Source organism: Apteryx rowi, unplaced genomic scaffold, assembly GCF_003343035.1.
Source record: "Apteryx rowi isolate R43461 unplaced genomic scaffold, aptRow1 scaffold_49, whole genome shotgun sequence".
NCBI classification, from domain to species: domain Eukaryota; kingdom Metazoa; phylum Chordata; class Aves; order Apterygiformes; family Apterygidae; genus Apteryx; species Apteryx rowi.
Window position 1 is genome coordinate 3,461,046 of NW_020450749.1, and position 27,316 is coordinate 3,488,361.

The 27,316-nt window shown below is 35.8% G+C and overlaps 2 protein-coding genes across 7 annotated transcripts in view; both read right to left on the minus strand.

The window, feature by feature from the left end:
• Positions 1 to 3,746, minus strand: part of ARF4 (ADP ribosylation factor 4) — a 17,668-nt gene extending 13,922 nt beyond the window's left edge. Inside the window, exon 1 of the mRNA XM_026079007.1 lies at positions 3,652 to 3,746. Within this exon, the coding sequence (XP_025934792.1) occupies positions 3,652 to 3,724 (73 nt within the window). The 5' untranslated portion in view covers positions 3,725 to 3,746. The remainder of the gene's footprint in view (positions 1 to 3,651) is intronic.
• Positions 1,939 to 27,316, minus strand: part of DENND6A (DENN domain containing 6A) — a 38,057-nt gene continuing 12,679 nt past the window's right edge. For 4 of the 6 annotated variants that reach the window (XM_026079002.1, XM_026079001.1, XM_026079003.1 and 1 more), the window contains 19 exons: positions 26,037 to 26,075; positions 25,901 to 25,943; positions 22,183 to 22,295; positions 21,069 to 21,149; positions 20,359 to 20,464; positions 19,318 to 19,397; positions 17,839 to 17,901; positions 17,312 to 17,367; positions 16,842 to 16,964; positions 16,585 to 16,680; positions 13,426 to 13,520; positions 11,664 to 11,729; positions 11,475 to 11,539; positions 10,716 to 10,805; positions 6,972 to 7,025; positions 6,767 to 6,876; positions 6,063 to 6,165; positions 4,472 to 4,546; positions 2,856 to 3,852 (listed from right to left, as the gene is read on the minus strand). In XM_026079002.1, coding sequence (XP_025934787.1) covers positions 3,721 to 3,852; positions 4,472 to 4,546; positions 6,063 to 6,165; positions 6,767 to 6,876; positions 6,972 to 7,025; positions 10,716 to 10,805; positions 11,475 to 11,539; positions 11,664 to 11,729; positions 13,426 to 13,520; positions 16,585 to 16,680; positions 16,842 to 16,964; positions 17,312 to 17,367; positions 17,839 to 17,901; positions 19,318 to 19,397; positions 20,359 to 20,464; positions 21,069 to 21,149; positions 22,183 to 22,295; positions 25,901 to 25,943; positions 26,037 to 26,075 — 1,590 coding nt within the window. In that variant the 3' untranslated portion in view covers positions 2,856 to 3,720. Of the gene's footprint in view, positions 2,755 to 2,855; positions 3,853 to 3,887; positions 4,136 to 4,471; positions 4,547 to 6,062; positions 6,166 to 6,766; positions 6,877 to 6,971; positions 7,026 to 10,715; positions 10,806 to 11,474; positions 11,540 to 11,663; positions 11,730 to 13,425; positions 13,521 to 16,584; positions 16,681 to 16,841; positions 16,965 to 17,311; positions 17,368 to 17,838; positions 17,902 to 19,317; positions 19,398 to 20,358; positions 20,465 to 21,068; positions 21,150 to 22,182; positions 22,296 to 25,900; positions 25,944 to 26,036; positions 26,076 to 27,316 lie in introns of those variants that run through there. The other 2 variants (XR_003255693.1, XM_026079005.1) reach the window with 2 other exon arrangements.

Here is a 27,316-nt window from a genome sequence, read left to right on the forward strand (position 1 = left end):
TGGATGCAATCCTGTGCAATGTGCTCTAGGTGACCCTGCTTGAGCAGGGGGGTTGGACTAGATGATCTCCAGAGGTCCCTTCCAACCTCAGCGATTCTGTGATTCTGTGAAAGGAAGTCATGCCCTACCTCTGCTAATTAAACAGTACGGCAGTACATGACAGCTAACATTTTCAACATATAAGCTATTTACTTACTCTCCATTAAAAACAAAACAAAACTAGCTTTAATGTTCTTGATAGAGAGGCAGTTTTGAATAAGGCTCCAACAGTAAACTACTGTACCTAATGCTCAACTTAGGCTTTCTCTCTCCCACGTAATGCTGAGAGCCTTGCTTCCATCTTTTTTTCTTTAAGGCAACTTAATCATTACGTAACTTATTTAGCCACATGGTTAACTTGCCTTTAAAGTTGTTTCATTGTCTGCATTTCTGTATAAAATATTGACTTAACAGTTTTCACCACAACTGGTAATAACCAGAGGGAATAAAATGTAATTTTCTGTTAAGAAAGACAGAATATGGGAGACACCTTATTAAGATGTACTATGAATATAGACAGAACAGTACATGTTCATCACTATTTGTCACTGCTCAGACCCAAGTCAGCAAAAAGCAACCCATACACTTCATTTAAGTGTACAAAGAATACAAGCTGCACGGACACTTGCTGCCTGATAAACTTAAATCACTTGATGGCTACACACATGCCAGTATGGTTTTAACCAGTCTTACCAATTAAGGGTAAAATCCAACATACAATGGCATGGGTCTGAAGTAACCAAAGCCTGATCCAACATCCCAGCAAAGTCAATCAGGAGATTTATATTTATTTTGTCTGGTATTTATGATTAGGTAGTATGTTGCTTATTTAGTTTCTGCTTTTGTGATCAGAGGCACATTGAGTTTACTCTCCTGTTACTCTAATACAGGCAGTCCTGATTTCTTCAGATGACCCAGCTGGGGCCCTTTATCTTTAGTGTTTCCTTACTACACAGCTGCTACCTCTTTTGGGGGACCTTTTTTAGTTATCCAGGTGTTTTCTCCTTCTTCACTTAGGGATCTTTTCCCATCCAAACAGTGCATTTAAGTCAGAGGAAGAAAGAGGTAAAGTTATTGAAACTAGTAGTTCTTGCATTGTGCTTTAGCTCTCAAGCCTCAGATGAATAAGGGCTAGTATGAGCTCTTTCCCTCCATTTCTGTATTTTAAACACACTGAGTAAAAAAACAGGGATGGGAAAATTCCAGTTCACCAGCTGGCAACTGCCTTCTGTAGCTGATACAAAGCCTCTGCTGCAACAGTGCAAATGGCAGAGGCATCCCTAATGACATGCACATGCTCAGTGCAAAGGAACTGTGGGGACAGGACAAGACTAGAAACCAGCAAAATGGAAAGGCTGCTCCTATCTTAGTGGCTACATTTTGCCTAGACTTGTAGTTATAGGGCACAGCCCTTTTGATCTACCTTTGCTAAAAGCATTAGAAATCACTGACAAGAATGGCAAAAAAAAAAGAAAAGCACAATTTTTCCTTTTGCCTTTCTTTTGAACAAGCTGCTAATAATTCTGTTGAAACATCTAGTTATTCAGGGATTTAAACTAATACAAACTCCATAAAAGAAAGCTGAAACAAACTTGCAGACTGCTTCCCACTCCAATGTTTTCCAAGGGCCTCTTGGATATGTAGAGGAAATAAACCGAAGATTGTAATGTATTTTGCTGGGAACCCAGTCCCTGCCACTTGCTTTCTTGAAATCCTGCAGCTCTATCACACAACCACCACTTACTGCATGATCAAACTACAACAGCACTCCATCACATCATGTATTTCTGGTCACCTAAAAGGAACAGATCACGGCATACAGCTTATTGCAGGTCACAGTAAGGAGCAGTCTCTACAAGCTGCTGAACAGCTTCAGTTACACAGATCATATCTGTGATCTAAGTCACGTAACTTTTCCAAAAGAAAAAACTTTATTTTTACAAAAATACATATTTGCAGTCATGTGATAATAGGTTACCATAGTTGCTACCAGTTAACATGGTTCCAAGAAACTACACAGTGCTCCAGGTTAAATATTTAAGATAATTTAGTGTAAGAATGGCCACTTATTAATTTCTGGACTAGAAATGCTATTCAGAGTGTGCAAAAAAACTGCAAGTTAGAAATTAATGCCAAAGTGGTGTAGTTTAAGTAGCGTAATAGATACATTAAACATTTGGTCATGAATAATTGTATACAAACCGTAACAGTATTAAAATACATATTTTCATAAAAATACTGTTGTGACACTTTATATCTAAATAAGACATTTTTAGAAAGATGGTATGAAATATTTATCATACAAAAGCATTTCTTATAGCAGGATTACAATGTCCTAAGTTTAAAAAAATTCTATCCAAGCACTTAAAAGAAGAATTTATTGATAACTGTAATCCACTTGTCATGTAAGAGTGTATGCTGTGCGTACACTATAGCATTAAGTTTATTCTGCTTGAAATGGGTCAAAGAATACTGCATGTGGAGCAGCTGAATTCTTATATACCACTGAAGCTTGTCCAAGAAGATAAATATCACATTCTTGTTGCTTAATATGCAAGAGGAAATTATCCTTTATGCAGGTGTACTATATGCATATACTGAAGAATAACTTTGTACTACAATCTTATCTTGCCACAGTTTGACCGTTCCATAGACTTTCTTCAGCTGAAGCCAAGAATATCTCCCTCCCGCCCCACTTCCTCCTCAGAGACCCTCCTGGTGTAAGAAAAAAAAAAAAAAAAAAAAAATTAACAGAAGCTGACTGCTATGATCTCCAACTGAAACAGATTGTATATCAGCTAACTACTGAAATCATCAATTTTTAAACTTGCTGTGTTTATTTTCTGTGATGAACACTATGTAGTTACATTTACACTAATAATCCATTTTAAATCCTGAATGTCAGCAGTTTAAAACCACTAATTAGAATATCATTACTTTGTATTTAATTAAGGCATGTGAATAAGAGCACCCTAATTATCTGACATTGAATGGAAGAGACTTTCCTCTTCAGGAAATATCTGTCAGATGTCTTCTCTTCTTTAAAGATATTACAGTAATATGATCACTGGCAAGAGGGTAAGAAAGAGAAAAGTTAGTTAAGAACTCATCTGGTGCTTTCACTTGTCTTGTGAGAATGCCCCTATCGAAGCAGTTTTGAAAGCAATGATTTACCAGTAGAATACCTCAACGTTACGTGTTCTGACCAAGTCACCAAATATGCCAGGTGGGCTTATCACCAGATGAAAGCATTAAAAAGAAAAAACAAAGCAAAACAAAAAATAAACATTTAAAAGAAACCGGATACTACATCAACCTGACAGTACAGGATCTATATTGCATACCCCTGAGTTAACATGATTGGGTAAAGCAGCACCAGTTAAAAAATATTCTGCAATGCCAGCACTGCACTGTGGTCCTATACTATGGTATAGTTTCATATGCCCACAGATTTTTCTTTAAGAGCACTTATTTCAAACATAATTAAACACAGGAATTTTTAGTTGCATTGGTATTTAAGTGGAAAAAATAGTGAAAAATAGTATAATGGACTACACTGTCAGTATAGTCCATCTGTAGTGTTAATATACTATTTAGAACCGTGTTCCAAACCTTGTATGCCACTGTTCTGTGAAACTAATTTTGCCTTTTGTTTTCTGCACAAAAAAATCCCCGTAGAAATCATGTTGTGCCAGTTTTGAGCAAAATGTCCTGTAAATCATCTGGAAGTGCTAGTATAATATCATCAATGTGTGTCTGCAGCTTTTTCAGTGTGTCAGTTTTCACAGGAAGATGTTCTCTGCCAGCCTGCAACTGCGAAAGTACAATAAAACACGTTTTCAACTAAAAACACAAGTTTACTTTAATACACATCAAAATGACCTATTAGTGGATCTGGAGAATGAATTCTTCATTTGCCTGCTGAGTATGAATTTGGACAACAGCAGGTTGAGATCTTTCCTCAATATCCACACACACACCAGCACGAGATAACACTGATTTGGAGAGACTTAATCATCACAAGGAAGTTTGGTTTTCCGCTTCCCTGATGATTCAGTCTTGCTCTCACTGAGATCAGTCACAAAGTTCCAACTGGCTTTAACAAAACAAAATTGATGAAAATAGTTGGCTTCTGACATAGCTGGCTAATGTTGGGAAGTTTGGGGATTGCAAAAAGATAATAAAGAAGGAGGTCAATAACTTAATCACAGGAAATCACTCACTTTGGTATTGAATGCTGACTAACGTTTCAGTCATGGCTGAACTGAACTATTTTTCATTTAGTAACCTAGATGAGCGATTCCTTGAACTACCTAGATCTTAAAGCATATTTTCATTTGAAGTACCTGTAAACACAACTATTTAACACATTTAACAACTTTTATCTAGTTAAGTAAGGCAAATTTTAGCCACATTCAAATCAGTCACTTACCAGTTTATTCTTTAGCTTTAAGACAAGATCCACTGTTTCTACTTCAGTATGCTTCTGACTCCAGAAAACCAAGTTCTAACAGAATAAAAATTAAGTATTGAAATATTTATGGCAATACATACAATTTTCAGAAGTAGCAGTAGTTATTTATATCTGCTGATCAGAATAGGCCTTCTCCTTTTCCTTATTCTCAAACCATTTACTAAAAGCATTTTACTCATCTACTGCCTCTAGTATGAGCTACAAGATCTGTTTTATTTGCATGTTTCCCCAGTGCTTAGCACTAGGGGGACCAGGGCACAACCACAATACAAACAAATATACATATATTAAAAAAGTGCTGAAGAGGCTTAGTTTCAAAAACAGCATCTACAATGCAAAATACCACTGAATGATTATTAAATTAGATCTGCCAGCATGATGAAAGATTAAAATAGTGCCAGGCTGCACTTCTTGTTTCTAGGGCATTAAAGGAGATCTACCACATAGTGGATAACTAGTAAAATATACTCATTAAATGAATTTCGCTATACAAATTCTGTTCCTCTCCCCTTTTACTATTCACCTATTAAAGACATTTGCTCTTGTACAAAAAAAGATGTAAATCGTGGATCAAAAGAATAAAGCTATTAAGGATCAGCGTCAGTAATACATTCATCCTTTTCTTGGTAATAAATTAGTGACAAATATAGTCACTATAGATAGATTCTAGGTGATATAGTTGACCTAGCTATTACCCTGCAAACTATCTGGGCTGCTCTATTTGAACAATCTATTTCGGCTGCTACAATGTACTGTTTGGGAATTGACAAGGCAAGGGATAAAAAAAATCAATTGTTGTTGTTTTGTGTTTTTTTTTAAACCACCAGTCAACTTTTTGTTTTTTTAAGCTATGATGTTGACTTACTTTTTTGTTCTCTCTACTCCCTATTTATCTTGCCATCCTACCATCTGTTTTACTCTTGTAACATTTGTATTTCAGCCAGCTGTTCTTACTCAAATAAGCAGCTGAAGTGGGTATCAGCATGACCTACAGAATGCATCTTATAACTTAGGATCATTTATATGGCATTTTTTTAAATATCAATAACAGATTTCACTTCTCAGTTTCTAATTAATATGAATCAGTTCTAGTTCAGTTCTAAATACTATCAGTATCTAATTAGTTGTCAAATTTTCTATGGCACTCAGTGAATTTATACCTACAAAGAAACCTAAAACACTTTTAGTAGTGAAATAGTATATATCAAATGAAATACCAGGGAAGGAAGTTGAACGAGATAACAGTATCAAGTAGGAGGAAAAAAAGAGTTTTGGGAGAGAAAAAAAGTCAAATTCAAAACGTATAACAGAGCAAAAATGGACTGAAGATGTATTTTACAAATGGTGCCAATCATTATAAAAATTAACTGTATTTCATTATTGTTCTCTTTTGCTAGGTTAGTTCTAGTCTATACTTGACTAATTCATATTTTACTCAGACTTGACAAAGTCATCAACATTTTTATGTGCACAATGTAAACAGTAGCAATAAAACTGACATTGAGGAGAATTTTAATATAAGTATCATCATAAGCACACATTTACCAACCTCATTACAGAGTGCTTCTAAATGAAGGGCCTCCAGCTTCTGTGTCATTTCTTTCTGCCGGCTCCTAAACCAGCCATCAAAGTTTGGTGATTTCAAAAAATGCCTGGTAAAAGACAAAAGCAAAACAAATTTTGTGTTTTAATTACAATTCTGATACCACTCCATTTTCTGTGCCATCAATTCACAATTATTAAAAAATTATGTTGGAGGCTGAAGAAGGTATTAGGATCATTTCTGTTTTCTTTCAGAAAAATAAAATATTCCAAAGCAGAATACAAGTGCTTCTATCAATCCAGAAAAGGATTGAGAGAACTGAAGAGAAACAGTGTCTAAAAGACAGTAAAAGTAAGGAATCTTGGCAGGATAAAAGCAAGACTGAGTTTTAAAAATCCTTGTTTTTAAATCTTTGTGTTTGATTGGAAGGAGGAATCAAGTTAGAACTAGGTTAAAAAAAAAACAACACAAATACTACTGGTGTTAGTAGCATTTTATGAAAACCATTAAAAGGTTACGGAGAAACCGATTTCAGTGGTTATTAGAAGTCTGCTAAGGACTAGCAATTCTTACTAAAGCACATATTCCAAAAGTAAGTCTTATGAATAAATATGCAAATCAATAGACAGCAAGTTTGCTCAAGCATTCATATTACTGATTTGCCTTCATTTAAGTTCAGTTTAATTTCTTATGTTGATTAAAGAAATAACCTGTAAAGTCCTATCCAGTCTCCTTTTAAACCTGAAGTGAGCTGTGGTCCCGCTTTCTCCAGTGATTTCATGAAGTCCTCTTGGCTAAACTGTCTCAGCTGTGGTGGACTCTATGGAAAGAGGAAAAAAAAAAAGATGAATTAGCATAACATAACTTTTTTCTCTAATCACCAGTTTCCAGCTCATTGCAGGTATATATCCTTACCTTCCATGGTGATATACATTTTTGCAGAGGCATTAGACTTGCCACATAACGTTCCTAGGGAAAGGTAAAAGAAAGGTTGTTTACATAACCAGTATTTAAGATACACAGTCCACGTGTATGTTTACTTATCACTTGTGACCACAAAGTTTTCTAAGTACTTGTAAAGGTCATGCATATTTAGCATATGTGTGTATAAGAAGGAGCTTATCTGATCCCATTTGGATTTCTCAACTACAGAACCTCACATCAGCAAGATTCAAGAAGGACTCGGGGGGAAAGGGAAAGGCGGGCAGGAAGCAAATGTATATATTGAGTATTACAACCTGAACCCCGACTACTAGTAAATAATCTCTCTTTCCATTTTAGTGTCAGTTCACAGGTACCTTCAAATTGATCAAATCCAAGCACTAATCCCACATTGTATCAAGTATCTGGAAGTGGAATTGAGTCCCTCATACAAAAATTAACTACAGAACTGCCCTGCCAAATGCTCTATCAGCTTTGGACATCCCTGCAGCAGCAATACTTGGCAAAGGCATAGCTAGAGCCCCAGATGGCTACTTAACGTTATCAGTGGTGGAGACATTTCTCAGCAAGGCCACTGCTGGAGCTTAAGTGCTGATGGCAGGAGGCAGCTCCACCTTGCCAGCTCACACAAGCTCACCAACACAACCCGTTAACCATTTTGAAAGTCTTTGCGGGCAAATGGCTATTCCTTTTGATCTATGAACATAAGCAGCTTTGATAATGTTATGAAAGTCCAGTTCTATCTTTTGAAAAAACAAAGAACACCCCCACCCCGTATACTTTTCTTGAAGCAGAGAATCTAAAGGGTGATTTTACCCTGGAAGTATAAGACTTGTAAAAGAAAATGAACTAAGTTTCTTGCTTGAAGTAAAAGTTTGACTAAGGCGGGGAGAAGGCCAGGTAAAGGTTTTAGGTTCAACCTACATGCCCATCCTGTCTCAAAAGAACAGGAGAGAGAAAAGATAGACCATATTCGTTCGTCAAGGTGAAGGTATGTCAGGAGCCTGCAAACAGTACAGCAAGATTTCAATTTACAAGACTGGTAAGTTTTTACAGTAACATTAGATAAAAATTCATATTTTTTAAATTTCTTTCAGCAAATTGAGAACTCTGTTCAAAAGAAATAATTATCTGGTGAATGAGCATGAAGCATTCCAATAATCTCTACTGCCTAGACAAAAACGAGACAAAATTAGTCCCCCAGCTTAGGCTTAGAGATTTGAACAGCTTAAGTATCGTATTCAGAGAGCATGACACCAAATGTGCATGCTAAACCAAAAAAAAAAAAAAAAAAGAGAAAAAAATGCATTCCATGAATAGCAGGATGCTGTACAAGAAATGTATCTGATCCACTGGAAAGGTATTTTCTGTGTGATGCCCTGATAGATATGAAGTAGACACACGGATGGTTGAGATAAAAATCAGTCTTTCCTCTGTAACATTATAATAGCATCTTTTAGAGTCATTTGAATTTGCAAGCAGCTTTCTGGCAATCAGCTTTATAGCCCCCAAAATGAGAAGAAAATATCTCCTGATACAACAAACTTAAGAATTATTCCTTTACAGGAACAGTGCATAGAAGCTGCAGGGAGGAAAACATAGCAGTCTTGAGATCTGCTCTCTAGAAACCATTCTAATGAGATTCTGAGGAAAAACAATATAGCTTATCACAGATAGAGACAGAGAAAGATAAAGCAACAAAATCAGAAGAATTCCTGCTCCAAAAGCTATGATTGAAGGAACTAGATGCCATTAGTCCAATTATTAACCTTCACATCACCTGGACTAGTCTCTATTACACTTTACAGCAAGAACTGGAGGCTCTTTGCTGAGATGGAGACATAAAATAAGACGAAAATTCTGAAAGCTTTCAATGCAGTTTCAGGATTTTTTTTTTTTTTTTTTTCCCCGGGCTGTAAAATTTTATCAGGTTTATGGCCAGATGCATGGCTGAGAAACGGGAAGTCATCATGAAAATACCTTATAGTTCCAAAATCCAGGGTTTGGGGCAAGCAGCTTCGTGCCTGATCGCTGCAGTCACCAGTAATCTAGATGCTGCAATTACTGCTTCTAATGGGGAGGCTGAAGCATGAGGCTAACAAACAAGCCTTCTCTAGAATCAGGGGACATAACAGAGTATTGAATTTGTCCAAAAGCTTATGCTTGTATTTGTAAAGCAAGGTTTGATATTTAGCTGTATTTAGCCAAGTGGAGGGTTGGACCACCTGTCCCCTCTAACCTAAATTAATCTTTGATTTTCTGATCTAGTCAAAAGCTCTGTGCATGAATATCATTTCTTCCCCAAAGGTATGTAGGTGTTTGTAATATCCATCCATACCGAATTTAACTTGGCCAGTTTTTCTGAAACAGCAGTAACAGCAAGGAAAGCGAGAACAGGTAAGAGAAAAGCAAATTCTGTGGCTCCTGCAGAAATGTCATATTGTCCATTAACACTTCCTGACAGGAGCACAGCTAAAGCTAAATTTGGTAACAATCCTTTTGCCAGTTCTAGAGGTTCCGAGTCCAAGTGGAGACGTTGCCTTTTCCTCATAAGTCCGCTGTAACCTTTGTTTATACTTGAAGTAGGCACAAGTTTTAAAGAAGTCCTACAAATACTGCAGTAATATGAGAAAAACCTGCCCTGAGGCCATAGAACAACTGCCCAGGGACATTTGATTGATGAAGTTTGTCTATGGCAGGTATGCAATGGCAATAAATAAAATCTGCCTTTGAAGAAATTGTTCTCTGAAAGTCAGATGGAGAATAGGGAAAAACGTAGTTGCAAAGATAAGCGAATCCGCGGGGAAGAAGTCAGTTCACTATCTAGAAGACAAGCAGTGAAACGCACTGTCTTGACCAGGCAGGTGAAAAGAACCAAAATGTGCTGGATGCACTTTCTCATGCCAAATATAAGAACAGTCAGTGCACAAATATGACCTGAAAAGGGAAAAATTCTCTGAACTTCGAAGATTCACACAGAAAAGAAGTACATGCAGATAATCACTAGAAGACAGAACAAATATTTAAGGGAAAAAATTTGAAACCAGTATAACTTACCAGTTCAGTCAGTTAATCTTTCGCATATTAGTAGAAAGATTACCTTGTAATAACCTTCCAGCTATCATAACAAATTACTACAAAAGCATACACTTATACAACTCTTGTCATCACAAAATGCTTTCCAACTCTACCATTTCAATATTTACACTTCTCCAGTTCAGGGGAGACGCCCATATACTTAGAGGCAAAAAATGTTGAACAATGTAAAGGAAAGGGGAGTGAATTTCAAACGCCGAGGAAGGATTAGAGATTTCCTTCTTACTCCGTGTTAATAAATAAATAAATAAATAATAAAAATACATATATAGTTTTGCTTTGCATAAATGCTACACAATACGTAACAAGTGAACATCTGAAAATGATGTCCAGCAAAATATACAGAGGAGTGTTCCCTTTTGAGATCTAAGCCTGCTGTTTGGGTGTATAAATGTTTCATATTAGACATTAAGCTACTGCCTTCAATATTTTAGTGCTAAGTGTTGTAATTAAAGAAATGTAAGATAACATTAAGCTGTATATTAACTTCTCTAAAATACTGTAAAATTTCTCTAGCTCAAATATGATCTACTAAAACTAATGCTAAAACAAAAAACATAAAACCCCACCAAACCTATCCCACATATATATATATAAAAACCCATTGGTATAACAGCTTACTAATGGAATAATGAAACTTTCTGTCAATTCCAAGAAATAACGCCGAAGAATCACACTCTGTGCTTCTGTGGGACGTTTCTGCTGTACACCCTTTAAAAAGAAATCACAATACAAGTTTGTTATCTCAAAATATGTAAATATGGATTTTTTTTTTTTTTTTTTTTAAGAATTATTCCAGTATTTCTGTATTCACTTGCCATAAGCTTACATACAGCACCACTCACCCCGAACCATTAAAGCAAAATAATCGCACTGACTACTTGAGCACAGATATTCACTCCTTTGGCTGTTATTTTTTTACATGAGTTTTAGTGTAAAATTCATATAGGAAAGGAAAGGGAAGTTTCTATAAATAAGCTTTTATGTAAGTCAGAATTTGGAAGCTCTGATTGTTGAAAACGTCATATGTGAGATTTCTAGACCAAGGAGACTGGGGGCGAGGAGAGAGACCCCAACAACCCAAAACCTAGATGAACGGATGTTGTTTAAATTCACTAAATTAAGCTAACTTCTTCAGTTTCACCACTCCCATTGTTGTAGAAATTGCTAATAGAAAGGCAGAGGCATGCAAATATCCTCATGCCTTCTAGAAGGAGGATATATACACATATACATATATAATTTTTTTTTCCAGTTATGAATCGGGGTGAAGAAAAATCAAAATCATTTTAGATATGCAGACAGACCTCAGCCCTAAATAAAAACAGTAGCACAAGACAGTATACAAAATTTCTATTAAGAACAGACTTGAAGTATTACCTTTTGTAACTGTTTTATGATTTCTTCATCTTTGTTTAAATATGTCTTATAAGATGTATAAACCCCTAAAAAAGAAAAAAGGAAAAAAAAGGCAAGAAAAAAGAAGCAGCATACAACCAAAGGAAAAACAGAGTATGCTTTTTTAACCTAGAAAAGACTGGATACTTCAGCTCCAAACCAACTTATTACCAGGTTTTGAGTCCAAAGTTTTTAGGTTCTTCAGTTTTTTCACTTTCACCTGCTTTGGAACTTCACCTGCCAAAACATTTAAAGCCATCTTACTATAAATCTTAATTCCTAATGTAAATACTACAATTAATACGCTATACATTGCACTGATTTCTTATAAGCTAATAGTTCTATTTAGAAGACAATCTAATGTAGTAAGAGGCATCACAAACAAGCATCGAAGAATATATCCAAAAACATACAGTAAACAGGCAAATAATACCATACAGGCTATTCATTTTGAATATTTGTTTCATTAATGTCAAATTTTATTCCATCTTCCTTCATTCTCTTTAGGTGAATGCTTTCAGGAACAAGTCTTTAGTACTTTGACCAAAATAACAACTGTTATGTATACAGAAGTTAAACAGTAGCCATGAACTAAGAATATGATTTCAAGTCTCCTTTTCAATAGGCCAAAGTAGGATTAGTTGTTTTGCTTTTGGTCAGATATATCCTTCTCCAGCCAGATATAGCCCCCTCCAGTCTCTAAATTCTGCAGAACTTTGATCTAGTTGTATGCAAGACTTCAGAAAAAGTAATAGTATAAATTACTACTGAAACTGCCAGGGTGGGTGGAAAAGGAACAACATCACAACCCTTCTCTTTGTCCCTAAAGAAATAAACCTGAAAATTTTAAAGGCAGGTGAGCCAGATACATCTCTGGAACTTCCTGACTAAGCAAATCATGTATCTGCACCAAAACCTCAGAATTTCATCCTTGAAACTGCATACCAATTTTGAAGGCCACCTGCACAAACAGCTAAGCAGAGGTTTGATAATTTAAGGTTGTTGGTTTTTTTTTTTAAACTCCCAATTTCCTACACATCAGCTAGCTGTTTTCCAAAACTGGCATTCTGAAGCACAGACCAGCATGATATTTTTAAGTTTAAACTAAAGTAAACAAAAAAAATTGCCCAGTTATATTGAAGACAGTACCTAATCCTTAACTAATTTAGTATACTTGGACATGGAACAAAGCTATTCTACAAAAATATAATATTATATTATCCTAACTGGATATTTATGAATTCCCACTTTCAAAGTAGAGTGGTGAACCTGTCTTGGTAAACAACTAAGTTCAGGAATTTCATTTCATAATTACAGTATTGCAGGATTTATTACAGGTTGGTAATTCATATGCCATCCGAAGTTTACAATAACGTTCTACTCACATAAGGAAATCATCAACTTGAACAATCAATAATTACTAGGATATGGCAAGATTAGAATTATTTTATTAAAATGCCGTCAGCAGGCATCTTTTTATAATATTGTAACATTAACAGTAACTTTTACATGAGTCTTATTTTCTGTGCCCTTGCTGTGACTAATTTATTACATCCTACTCATCCTAGAATTAACATCAGAAATAAATTATGTTTCTCTGTGTATTACCTTATTGGTGGAGAGACAAAACCAGGATTGTGTGAGAATTTAGATAAAACATCACTACTATTGAGTATTACTACCTTTTACATTTAAGGTATTAGATTTGGCAATATAAGACATACAGTAATCAAAAGCTTAATTTCATCGAACAGATATTCATCCATGAGTATTTAGTTAGCACTGTTTTATTCCTTAAACTGAATTCTATATGTTGGTTAATAAATAAGCACACAGATAGAGTATCCTGCTAGTGAACTCCTGGACAGCAAATGACGTCACACTATATTTTTAGATCTTGTAGTACAGGATTGTAGCAGAATTTGTATCTTACCTGGAAGTTTAATATCTCCAATTCGGATAATGTGGGGCCAGTGCTGGAGTGTTTTGGCAAAAAAAGGATTTGTCACCCCCAGAATGACAGATGGTCTAGAAATATAAAGACAATATTTAAAATATGACAGCAAGAGCTTGTTTTCATGATTACAAGATGTCATTTTCTACATCTTTAATTATTAAAAAACTATTATTATACACATATTGATTTAGATTATTACATTATTTTGCTTTTGCACTTATTTAAGAGTTAAAATTTAAGTTACTTGTAAGAGCACAATAAGTTTAACAAAGTCTATAAAACTTAGACAATGGCAGAACAGATGCATCTTATTTAAAGTCCAAACTGTAGCAGAGAGTAAAAGTGCCAGATTTTCTTCACAGACTCTTGGCTAAATTCTGCCCATTTGCACTGATGAAAACAGAGTATTGTCTGAATTATCACTATTTTGTTAAATGATCAGAAATCTGACCATATCTTTGAAGGGCAGATTACTATTTTTTAAGGTTTTATTATCACATTACACTTGGTACTTGAATGTGCATGTCAATGTGACTGCCATGTGTGCAAAACTTCTCAGCTGAGCTACTGCTCAGATGGTGAGATTAAGGAGAGAGACATGTACTATTTTACTTCCTTCCCAACACCTTATTGCTCTTTGTTAAAAAGCAGTAATCAAGTGGTGAAGTACAAGCACATTGCTAGCAAAGCATTAACCCAAAGCGCGCGCAACCTGTAAGATTTTATGTCCGCACTGTACGCGGATACTTCTGAGGTAGTAACATCAGCCCTAAGATGGAATTTAGGATTTAACAACATATATTTTAGTATAGTGGCTGCCATCCATCTTGGAGCTAAATGTTTTTGCAGTATTACTGCAAGCCTCATTGGAACTGCTATACTAAAAATAGATTATCACTTCTTCAGACTGGTTTTACAAATCCCAAATTTTATCACTTTCTGTACACCATCCCTAAGAAGTTCCTTGTTTCTCAAGGCAAGGTGGGGAGGAAGGGAAGCAGCAAGTAATCTTCACATTTTTATTCCATTCTTCCAGTTATGCCATGATGACAAATAGGCATCAATTTCTGTTAACCCACAAATATTTTCATCTCTCAACTCCATGACACCTTAGAGTGAGCAGCAACAAAATGCATCAGTTTCTCTGAAGTCTTTTCTTGCTTGTCACTGAACTCAACCTTCACCAGCAAATAATTTATTCTCAATATTACTGCTATTCAAGGATGTTCACCTGAAAACATTTTAATCCAGATATTTATTATATGTATTTCCCCCCATTCACGTGAATTTTCTGCTGTTTCTATAATCTTCTTAATCTCACTTGTACTATTCTTCTAAATTCACCGATATTTGCAAATGTTGTTTGTAATTTTTAAGTGCTACCACATCCAATTTAAATTTTCTTTTCCAAAACAATGATAAAGACAGTGTCCATAAAAGGTCTCAACATTCTTTTGTTGTACTCTGAAAACTAAATTTATGATGGTTTATGTTCTTTTCATGGTCAAGTCAAACAACAGAATCAAGTTAACAGACACACTGAATGACTCAAAAGATCACAAACAATAGACAATCTTCCTTCTCTCTAAGAATGGATCAAGACTGGCCAAGCCTAACTTAAGATAGCTATCAAATCATCTCACATCTATACTGTAGGAACTAAAAAGCAAGTTTGGGACACAATTGGTTTGGACCAATGTGCATGAACTGAACTAAAGAATTAAAGACATAAAATTCTTCTATTAATTGCAGGAGAAGACCAAAGGTTAAAGTAAATCTTTCGTTCACACAAAAAAATTCTCCAGGTCAAGGTACGTTAGCAGCAAATCTTGAGGAATCTTATTTTGTTGCTACTGATGATACAATAGCAAAATTTTGTAGAAAGCTACTTGGTAGCTTTTTGGAGCCTTCATCTATTGTATTCTCTGGAACAAATTCTGTTTTTAAACCACTGAAGTAATTTCTGAAAGAGCATAATAAATCAAAACAGCCCTTGCTCCCCTCTCCCTAAAGAAAAGACACAGAACCTGCATCATCTGAATTTTTCCTCTTTCTTAAGAGTCATGGCTTTAAAAGTCTCTGATTTTTACAGTTTTTAACAAAAAAGCCAGAAGGATTTTAGCTCCATTTCAAATACTAACTGAGCTTCTAAGCAACCTTTCTACTCTGCTAAACATGAGTAGATGCAGTTTTTTAACATGGGTCACTAAAGTTTAGCCATATTCTTCTCTGGATTATTTTTAGAAACTAAATTACATCCTGCATAACCAGTCCGATGGAATACAATCTCATACAAAATGCCAATGTTTGGATGTTTTTCTACTGCTGTATTTCTGGAAATAGTTTTTTGAGGGGGAGGGGGAAAAAAAAAAACAAACCACCACGGAGTTAAATTTTAACCTAACAGCACTGCCTGTTCAGACTGTAGAATAACTTTGTTCAAAAAAAAAAAAAAAAGCATTATTGAATCTAACTATACAATCCATTCCCAAATCAAGTTCCATTTCAATAACTTGTATAATGAGGAAATATTGTAAGAGTATGAGTATCAAAATAAGAGTATGATTAAAAAAAGTGAAGGAGCAAAGTATTTCCTTAAAGTAGTTTCACAAACAGAATTTTTTGTAGAAGATTTGAGACTCATGCTCTTCAAAAAGCATCTTAATTTTTGAAGTATTTAAAACATTTTTTAAACAAATTTAGTGAAGAGAGCGCACTTTTTAAAGGATAGTCTCCACTAGGACATCACCCAGATTAACTTAAAAAACAGCTATATGGATGCTGAATTTTAGAAGTCACTTTGTTCAGTAATTACTTCAAAATAAAAATTGATTACAGAATAGAATTTCCTACAGAGCTATTTCAGACCAGATATTGCAAAGGCAAAGCCTTGCTGAACAGCAAAAACATATCTTGCTTTTATATTTCCAGTTTTACTTACTCTGCACCCAAGAAACCTGTTAAGCTAAGTGTAGTTTAATTATGAGATAGTCAGTTATTTATGACATTGTTTCATAACTCTCTATCCTACCTAATTGGAGTGACTACTTAAAATAGCTAATTATTGTATTCCGTAAGATAAGCCTTATTTATAATTTTGAGCAGCATCTCCACAACAAAATCCGGTTTACTTACGGGGCTTGTGTACGAGTTGTATATTCTTTGAATTCACTGTCATGTATGGTAAAGTATGGCCTGAAATCACTGCAGTACTTTAACGGTGAAATGCAACTGCAGGGTAAAAAGAGGACAAGCTTATTGTATGCATACAATGCAAAAAGTCATGAAAGAACATGCAAACCTAAAATTTTTAAGTCTGTTAGATCAACTGAAGTTGCACTCAGCTGCAAGGACTCCCTCAGTTGTTACCTTAGAAGCTCTGCTGTATTTACCTAACAAGTGCTAGCACAGTTTCTGAAGATTCAGATGGTGATGGTGCCATCACAACAAGTGGTTCTCCTAGCAAGACTAGTTCCCAGATCATCTGAATGTGAAAGAACACTGGACAGAAACACCTAAAAACAGATCGAAAGATTTTAACACACTTAAAAGAATTAGAAGATATAGGTATTCGATTAAGTGACAGAACTGCATAAAAAGGATGTTTCAAGTAGCATGCAATAGTCGCTTGAAACAATAAAATATTATTGCAAAAGGGAACATTTAAAGAACTTGCTTATTTATTGCAGTTTCGACCTGTGTGTTGTCTAAACTGTTTTTTAGCCAGCTTGACAAGAGAAGAGTATTAAAAATAATACTGATAAACTTAGCTTGCAAACTAAGAGCTCTGTGTTATGGAACTCTCATTAGTCTTTGACCTGTGGGAATTCACAACTAGGGATAAATCAGTCCAAATTCCTACCTGAAAAGGTCTACTTCATGAACAGTAGGTAAGGCCATGGAGATTTGTGCATCTGCCTAAAAGACATCACAATGCTAGTTTTTTAGTCATCATAATATGCAAGTATTAATTAAAACAGTTTCCCTTAAATGCTTACAGACAGGAGATCATATATACCCTAAATACATACTACTACACCAGTATTTATTAGTCTAAAAGCAAGATTTTTCTCCCGGTTATGGACACATGGCTTTCAGTCCAGAAACAATACAAGACACTTAAGTTGTTTCAAGCCACAGTCATACAGCATATGAAGGCACAGACAGACTTGTTTTGCCCTGTCCTAAGGTGGCTGAGGTAACTGGGTTAAAATATCTTTTCTGTGAGAAATCCAATCCTAGACTCTTCTACTCACATTTTCAAAGACTGTGGATTTCATTATTACAAAGTGTATGAGGACTGGCTCCCAATCTTTTATGAAGAAGCTTAAAAAGTGAAGGCAGCTATTTATTGTGGTGGTGCATACAACAGCAATATCTAATCTCTACCTGGTGCATATTCTGTACTATTTGGGTTGTTCCAGGCTTGTCACGGTATGTTGGAATCCGCAACTTTGGAAGAAAGAAAGAAAGAAAGAAAGAAAAATTCTTTTCCTTGTATCTAATCCAGCAGAGACTTAAAATACTTATGGACAAGATGTAACATTTAAAGAGGATGTAACACAGTATGATTCTTAACTTACTCTATAAAACATTCACATGACAATGAATACAGAGCTAAAGACTACAGATCATTGCTACAGGAATTAATATGCTATCCTATGTAGTATTATATTACTAAATTGAACATTAGAATATGAAAATTATACTTCATTTAAAAACAAAAACGTGTTACCGATAACATTAGTTACAACTATTACAATAAATTCAAACCAAAATGTTTTAATGGTAAAGAGAAACATCTGAAGTAAAGTTATGGGGTATTGCATTGGTACAGGAATACTGTTAGAAAAATCTCTACCAAAGCATCAGATTTCTTGATGGGTGTGGGGCAGAATCCAAACATACTGAGCAACATAAACATCTTTTCCTGACCTCACGCTCTGCACCTGTTAGTCTTGCAGTACTACACATTTAATCACGCTGGAGGCTGGTGTGGGCAAACGGATCTAATGTGTAAGTGATGATTAAACTAACTGCCTAAACCGTGGGGGAGGGGGGAAAAAACAAACCAAAAAGCAAGCAGTGATGATACAACTGAAGACAGTAATTAGGGCTTCACTCAGTTTAGAAATGCAGTCTCAGCTCCCATGGGTAGGAAACACTAATGAGATGAACGTGGTCAATTCCCAGACAAGACATATCTGCCACTCACCATCATCACCCAACATCCAGACAATGCTTCATTAATTTTTTTTCTTACAGAAGAGCTTCAGAAGCTTTCCTTTCATCTCCCTGGTGATGCACATGCCTTAGCCATAAGCTTGAAAGGATCTGCTAAGAATTTACTTCCAACTGCAATCTCTAGATGCATTAAGTCCATTTAATTCCATTCCATATGAAGATACTATGACTCCCAGAGGCCCAGTTCTTAGCCACCATTTAACCACTACAATTCTTCTCCACACACTAGATATAACTTTAATAGCTTTCTTCAGACGTATTACACTGTTATTGAAAGTTAGCAACAGCCACAAAATTAATCTCTGGCATGTGGGCCAAAACAGGGGTTTTTTTTGGTCAAACTTGTATTTTATGAGTTACTTATTTATGAGTTGCACTGAAATATTTCTTCTGTCTGTCTGAATAAACTACATGTTAACCCATGCACCAAAATTAAAAATAAATAAATAAATCAAGGAACCTAATCAGGATCTCCCCAGCCCTCATTGAGCAGAGTTTATGTCTATTCCTGTTCTGAAGAATAAAACACTGAAAACAAGGCAGAATACACTGAGTAAATATACAGTAAGTGGAGGGGGGGAAAAAAAAATCAAAAAAAAAAAGAAAAAAGGCAAGAGTATTTACCTTCATTATAATACCCATAATGGGCAAATGCAGTATTTCCCCTGGAATTGGGGGTGGCCAACGATCAACATCACTACAAACTTAAGAAAAAAATACATAAAGTATACTTTATAGCTATAATCCATGATATTGTAGTCAACTTTGTACATGTTGACATCTTAAATTAATGCTGATATCCCACAACCTTTCTATTTATCTTTTGTTCAGTCCATACTCTAAAGAAGTTTTATTGCATTTTTGACATTCTTAATGTGCTATTTCATTAGAACTATAATAAGTTATTCATTTTAAGAAAATGGTACCATCTTGTCTTCCATTTTTTGTAGCAACCAGACTCGCAATCAGTTTAAGAAACATGCTGTAAGAGAAACCATGCAAGTACATTTTAAGAAACTTTGAAAAGAGCACACACAATTATGTAAGTTAGCTGTTGAACAGATAAACCCAAGTAGTTAAGAAAAAAAAAAAAAAAAATCTTAAGAGATGAAAAATAGCTTGGCTAGGAAGCTTTTCAACATTTTGTCGTAAACAACTATGTATATCATTACTAATCCTAGCAGTTTCTGCAGACCTTTTCTTATGAAAAGTTATACTAAGAACAAAACCAAACCTGTTTTTCTACAGGTAATTAAAAAAATACAACTCTTATTAAAAAAAATGATTTCCACAAATTGCTGCTCAGTGGAAGAACAAGAACTGTTGTTCTTCTGGGATAAAGCAGTACAAAGAACACAGCACTTTCAGGCAAAGAGTAAATAACTTTCCCATTTGGCCCTCTCCGGCACTTAATAAAACTCTAGAGTAAGACCGAGGCACCTGCAAGTGTTGCTCTGTTGCTTTTCCTTTCTTGGAAGTGATCCAAGGTTAGATTAGTTCTGTTAAATCATCTAGAAAACAAGCCAGTTTCCTAAAGTTTCAGCACTCTATTCCAAATGAAGACAGACATGCAAACTAGAATGGGACAGTGGTGTTTGTTATTTCTCCAAAACACACACATGGTATTTTAGGAGCTCTTTCAGAACAAAGTAATAGTGCCACTACCTGCTTCCAGGAAAGCTTCACTTTTTTCAAAAAACTCTGGTGCTATTTGCTTAAGCACAGTGCGAAAAAGGTGGACATACGGTAGTTTGCTGATGAGAACCAAGGACTGGAATAAAGAGTAACAAAACAGTGTATAAAAATACTGTTTTAAGTTAACCTCCTGCCCCAACAGGCCATTCAGTTCTACTAGTAATCAGGTGAATACAGTATCAAGTGAATTTTCCACACAAACAAGTCAACCATCCATTTAACTACAGGCAACCGCAAACAAACAGTTCCCAAGAGTTCCAAACTTATTGCTTGAATACAAAATAAAGTTTTCTTCTGAGAGTGCATCTGGAACGTAGTATTATTGATACATATAAAGTTTGACCAGTCTACTATAAATCACAATCAAGTTAGTAACAGCCATGTCTACAAAAGGTAATTATAAACTACCCATTAAAGACTATTCTTCTGGGTGACAAACTAAATCTCACATAAATTATTCCTGGGCTACATACAGGCTTAGTAAAGCATATTGTGAAAACAAAATAATTACTACATATTTCTCCTTTTCACTTCCCATTCAATGCTACATAACTCTCACTTAAATGATTTGTAACAGTAGACAAAATTGCTAAGAGATCAAGATACTCATCCTGTTCCTCCAAAGCCACTGAAAACAACCAGCTGTGGAATTAATATGTTGCTAAGTTAATTTAAATTACCTTCTGGAAATAGCCTCTCTTTAACGATTTGTCTCGAACTTGTCTGAAATATACATAGCCATAGTAATATGCTGGATCCTTCTGCAAAAGAACCAAAAGAATTCAATACAACAACCTGATATCATCTTTCTTTTTAAGCATGAGCAAGCTTATCTCCTTACAGGCTCTGAAGCTGATTAAGTGTAATAAACTAAGGATTATCCTTTTTATTGGCATTAAAACTTTTATAACTCCTTTGAAGAGAAAGCAACAGTGTGTGGAAATAACTGTGCTTTCTGTCTTTGCTATTCTTTCATCTACATTCTCTTGAAACGCCATGAAAGCAAAAACAGAATTAATTCCCTGAGAAATAAATCAACAGGCAATTTTGCAAAGTTGTTCTAAAAAGATTTTAGCAGTTAAAAACAAACAAAAACAAAAAACAAAAAAACCCCCAAACCAACCCAACAAACAACCCCAAACTTACAGAAGCTCTGGCTTTTGAATAAAGACAAAAGCCAGTCTTTCAATGCATTAGTTCATAAAAGATTCTCAGAGTATTAAAGAAGCATTCTCTCACATTTCAAAGCTAAAACATCAGCTTCATCCTTCCTACAGACAGGAATTCAACTATTTGCCATATTAAAAAAACTAAGTTGAATTTGAGAGTGACACTTCAACTACCATAGTTAAAGACCTAGTGGTCCCTAACTTTCTGCTGAGAACTTTTTGACCACTACCTCTCTTAGGTGACTCCTCCATCTTTAAAAAATGAAAGGGAGAGACAGAGAGGAATCGTTCAACCTAGGTTTATAAAAAGTTATTAAGCACTTCAGATTTCCAATAAGGGTTCTTACAAACTGATCTTCAGGTTTCCAGGCAATAACAAAATAGGTTTGGTCACCAATGCAATTCATTGCAGTGCAAAATACGTAATAATGAATATTTAAAGGATAATTAGAACTCATTTATTAGTTAGATATTATGATAATGACATGCTACAAAAAAAATCTAATGAGCTTTGCCTTTCAAGACATCCAGTTCAGAGTTTTGTTTTTTAAACATCTAAGTGTGAACATCTATCCATTACTATTAACCAGAAGAGATTAACTTCATTTTTTTTATTATTTCCAACCTTTAAGTAAACTGGTAGATCTCTATCCAATTGGTCCAGAAAACAACACAATGAGACTTTTCTTCCAGAAGACCGTCGAAATCTAAAACAAAACTGTGTGTCCCCAAGACAACCTATATAAGGGAAAGATATAAACAACAAATAACAGTATTTGGAATTTTTTATTCTAATCTTTTTTAAAGTGAGCAATTCTGTCATAACAATAAACAAACTTCTTTAGAGCAAAACGAAAAAAAAAAATTCTCTACCTCACAGTGAATTTATTAAAGACTTAGATTGTCACGTCCCTAACAGCTCTACTAGTAGCTGTCCTCCCACTATTATTCCACATTTTATTGGCCTGGCTGTACAGTTTTGATCATCTTGACCACATGTCATTTTGCTGTTGAATAACTGCACTAGCTTTTTTGATACCAAAGAGGACATCAGTCATACTGTAACAGTGCACTATGCTGATCTCTAATTCCATGTGGATGCCTAGGATTGGACTAGTATTTCTGAGGGCTAAAATACCAACTGCAGAAAAGTGAGTGAAATGCAGACTTCCTCAAGATGTTGACAAAATATAAATAAACTTATAATCCATATATTTAAATATAAATAATATATTTGCTATTAATGCAAAGTCACATCAGGGGAGTTCCAGGAGAGGACAAGAACAGACTTTCCAGTAACACTTCCAAGGAGTGAAGTCTCCCTTCATTTCTATTCAAAAGGATTTCCTAAAGGAAAATTTAGCTAAATGTACTGACTACTTGCAGTCTGAAAATAAATTAGGGCTAATTTTTGGATCAGATCTCAAAGAAACTCTCCCCAGTTGGAACATGAGAACTGTAATATCAGAACTTGTATCACTGATAGCCTCATGGCTATTTTCTCACTTTTAAAAATGCTGTTTGCTGTTAAAATAGAGGAGGCTGCAAAAAATCCTGAAGTTCAAATGGAAGATGTGTAAGCTGAACAGACTGTGCTATCCATGGGAACAGTGGTAAGGGAGACGGGTAGAATCATAAGAACATGCAGGCACACTACCACCCTAGCAAACCTGCTTTAAAACAACCAACCCACCCCCCCTTTCGAAGGCACTGTAATGAACACGAACACAATCAGTTGAAAGACAAGCTCCTGAGCACTGCCAAGCCGCCTCGCAGCACAACAGCCTCGCAGCAGCAGTGTAAACCTTCATGCCAATGGCTACGGAAATGGATCTACCAAACTTGCAGCTACTGCTAGGGCAGTGGACTTTCAGATGGCAAAGGACACGTGCGTCTCCATATTGAACAGAACTTCATTAGGGCTTTGCTCTTACAGGTTTTGGACAAAATTTGCAAAGATCTCTAGGAAAAAAAATTCTGAAGTGAATAATGATCCTCTGGACTCTGCAGAGCTGTCCTGTGTTACACCAGTCAGTGCTAACTGACTAAATACCCAGGCAAAGCTCCATTCTCCAGATAAATACTCTGTAGACTAAGAGCTCGATTTCATCTTCTTACTTCTCCTTCAGTACATGTACAGCTGCAGCAACCAATGATACCCCAAATCCTAAGCCAGATCCATCTGGCAGTGTGGTTTAATGCTGCCATGTTCACAGCATTCAAGTCGGAGCCTCAGAACCCCCAGAAGTTGCAGCAGAAAACCCACAATGCACCAAGACAAAATTGAGAGCAGCAAAATATTACAGCACAGGCTACCCATACAATAATCCAGACAGGTAACCAACGCAAGCGCTGAGCCACATGGACCAACAAGGTAAATACCAGGAAAAATACCTTACATGACAATAATAAAGCGCTAAAAATTTTCTCCAAGTTTATGTAACTAGTTCCCTTAATTTAGGGCAAACTAGGCTGATACAAAAAAAGCTACATGGAGAAGACCTAAAAGTAAGCTACCCTTGATCATTAACATACTGAAATACCATTCAGAATTTGGCGGCTTCTTTCTTTAGCAAGCTCTTCCTGTATGTAGAATTTGGAAAGATAGGTAAATGACTGTTCTTTCCTCAACTATCCATGCAAAGACAAAAGTATTATTTTAAAGATAACTGTATTAAGTAACTTAGCTTCAAAAATACAACAAATGTCATGAACTAGTGCCTCATTAAATTCACTTTTTTTTTTTTAAATTCATGACCATTACAAGAGTTAAACTGATTTCTGACCATAGTTGTAAAAGAAAAAAAAAAGATAAACTAAAATTCATCTTTCTGCTTCTCCCTTATGCACAAGAAAATTATCAATGAATGATACTTTATGGGCCCTTTGTGCACTTTTAAGCCATAAAAACCTAGGACAGACTAACCTCAAATTAACTGCAAACTCAACTTCCTTTACTGTTATATCACACAAAGCTTTCTTTTCTATGTTACAGCCTACAATAAAAAATAAATAAAGCAGAATGTATTTACTTCTACCTAATTTCTAGAACATGGCTTTTATGCAGGTAATCCCCCCCATACCATTTGAAACTTCAGCCATGGATGATCAAGAACCTACATGTAGTCACATCATCAAAAGCAAAAAACTTTCCTGTTAAAAGTAAACCCTCTTTATGTATTTTATGTCTATTTTGCCTAAAATAATTTTACTATCATTCTTATTTGTAAAACAAACAAACAAACAAAAACAGCCCTTGTTCCTAACGCATTATTTTTATACCTTAAATACACCTTTTAAATGTTAGACAAATTTGCAGCCAATCACAATGAGAGTAACACTAAGACACAGTTAGCTTATTTCCTCCTTCAATAATAGAAAGAAGCTTTTCCTCTACTTACATACAGGATATCAAGAGCAAAGCTTAATTTTCATGACATTAAAGCAGAAGGAAAAAATTTAACTAAGACAGTTTATAGAGTCATGTATACCAGAGCTCACACACACATATTAAAAGCACACTTCTCCATCAACCCATATAAGAACTGTCATGCTGCAGAGCAACCAAAAGCAGAATAAGAGCAGTTATAGGGACAAGTTTGTTACTAAAGGTTTGGCCTTTTGTAAGGACATAAAATGTGAAAGGAAGCGTCTGTACTTCTGCCATCTCTTTTTGCAGGTGGTCCAACTCATCAGCCACATGCCTCCAACTCCTCTTTGGCAGCAGAACACGAAAAGTTTAGATGAAAGAAGAATTCAGCAAGCAGGACCACACACAGCAACAGAAGCAAAGAATAGAGAAGAAGATATAAGATAACCTAGGCCTTTCCCTTCAGGACTTCTAAATTCAAAAGCATTTAGAATGAAAAGTCAGTTTCACTCTTACAAATTTAGAAAACAGGTAAAAATTTACAAGAGGGTCCTATATCCCTTTCATCAGCTTTATTAAACCCTTTAAATTCTGTGTCTACACTTCCGTCTACAATGACAATATTATTATTTTGTTTAAGAGAGATATTAAGAGATTTGTTCTTTGTCTGCAAAGTATTCTGAAACATCTGCACATGTGTCTTCTGGAAGGTCCTATATATTCACATTCCTGATATTTCACTTACACAAAATAGATAGTCCCCAGCTTTTATTGCAACACAGACAATTACTGTTTTATATTTAACTTTAATTCCAACTATTCTGTATTGTAATATTATTAAATAATTACAATATACACATAAATCTCTTAATCTAAAACTATGGACATATACTGCTAAATTCTATCTGTTTTAACATAGCTTAGTCCAACAATAGCTGCACGCTTCTAGCTATCGAGTGGAGGAAGCACTTACCTGAATTGGAATCTGGAAAAGACAAATAGCAAATATTGGTCTTCTAAAGGGTGGGGAAAAGAAAGAGAGGAGTTATATTTCAAAAAAAAATCATTTGTTTTTCATTTAGTTAATTTATACAGCAACCATGACTCACCTCTTTATCTGTGAGTTTTGAATGCGGAGGATATATTACCTACAGAAAAAAAAAAGCAGTATTTTATTTGAAAATAAACTAGGTAAGTTACGCAATAAACTTCTCCTTTAAATATTTTAAGGATATAAGCCTCTCATACTTGCCTAAATTTAGCTTATTTTCAATGGTAAGCAATTAAAACTACATGGCTGTTCTTACTTTCCACATGCTTTTAGGCTAAGTTGGTCACCCATCTTTGCAAGATATTTTGGAAGCCAACTAGAGACAGTACAGACACATTCCAAAATTCAGATTACTTTGAGGTTTTGGTGCAACTGGTCTTAAGGGAGAAAAGGATTATACCTCTTAGCTTTAACTTGTACCTAGGAGATGCAGTGGCTGGTGTCAAAGAGAGCTGACAACACGTTATCACCTGAAGTCCATTGCACTGGACAGTTAGATGGGAGTAATCAGAATTCAGTTATGAAATGCCCTCTATATTAGTACTAACTGGTGGAGGATGAACATTGGCTCCAAATGAGAGCTGGGAACAATGAAAGTTCAAGGAACACACCCAAAAAGCCACAGCTATTGCAGTCACAGATTAAAAAAAAAAAAATCACAGAATCACAGAATCGCTGAGGTTGGAAGGGACCTCTGGAGATCATCTAGTCCAACCCCCCTGCTCAAGCAGGGTCACCCAGAGCACATTGCACAGGATTGCGTCCAAGTGGTTTTGAACATCTCCAGAGAAGGAGACTCCACCACCTCTCGGGGCAACCTGTTCCAGGGCTCTGTCACCCTCACAGTGAAGAAGTTTTTCCTCGTGTTCAGATGGAACTGTCTGTGTTTCGGTTCGTGCCCGTTGCCTCATGTCCTGTCGCTGGTCACCACTGAAAAGAGTCTGGTCCCATCCTCTCGACACCCTCCCTTCAGATACTTGTACACATTGATAAGATCTCCTCTCAGCCTTCTCTTCTCCAGGCTAAACAGGCCGAGGTCTCTCAGCTTTTCCTCATAAGAGAGATGCTCCAGTCCCCTAATCATCTTTGGAGCCCTCCACTGAACTCACTCCAATGACTCCATGTCTCTCTTGTACTGGGGAGCCCAGAACTGGACACAGGACTCCAGATGTGGCCTCACCAGGGCTGAGGAGAGGGGCAGGATCACCTCCCTCCACCTGCTGGCAACACTCTTCCTGATGCACCCCAGGATACCATTGGCCTTCTTGGCCACAAGGGCACATTGCTGCCTCATGCTTAACTTGGTGTCCACCAGCACTCCCAGGTCCTTCTCCGCAG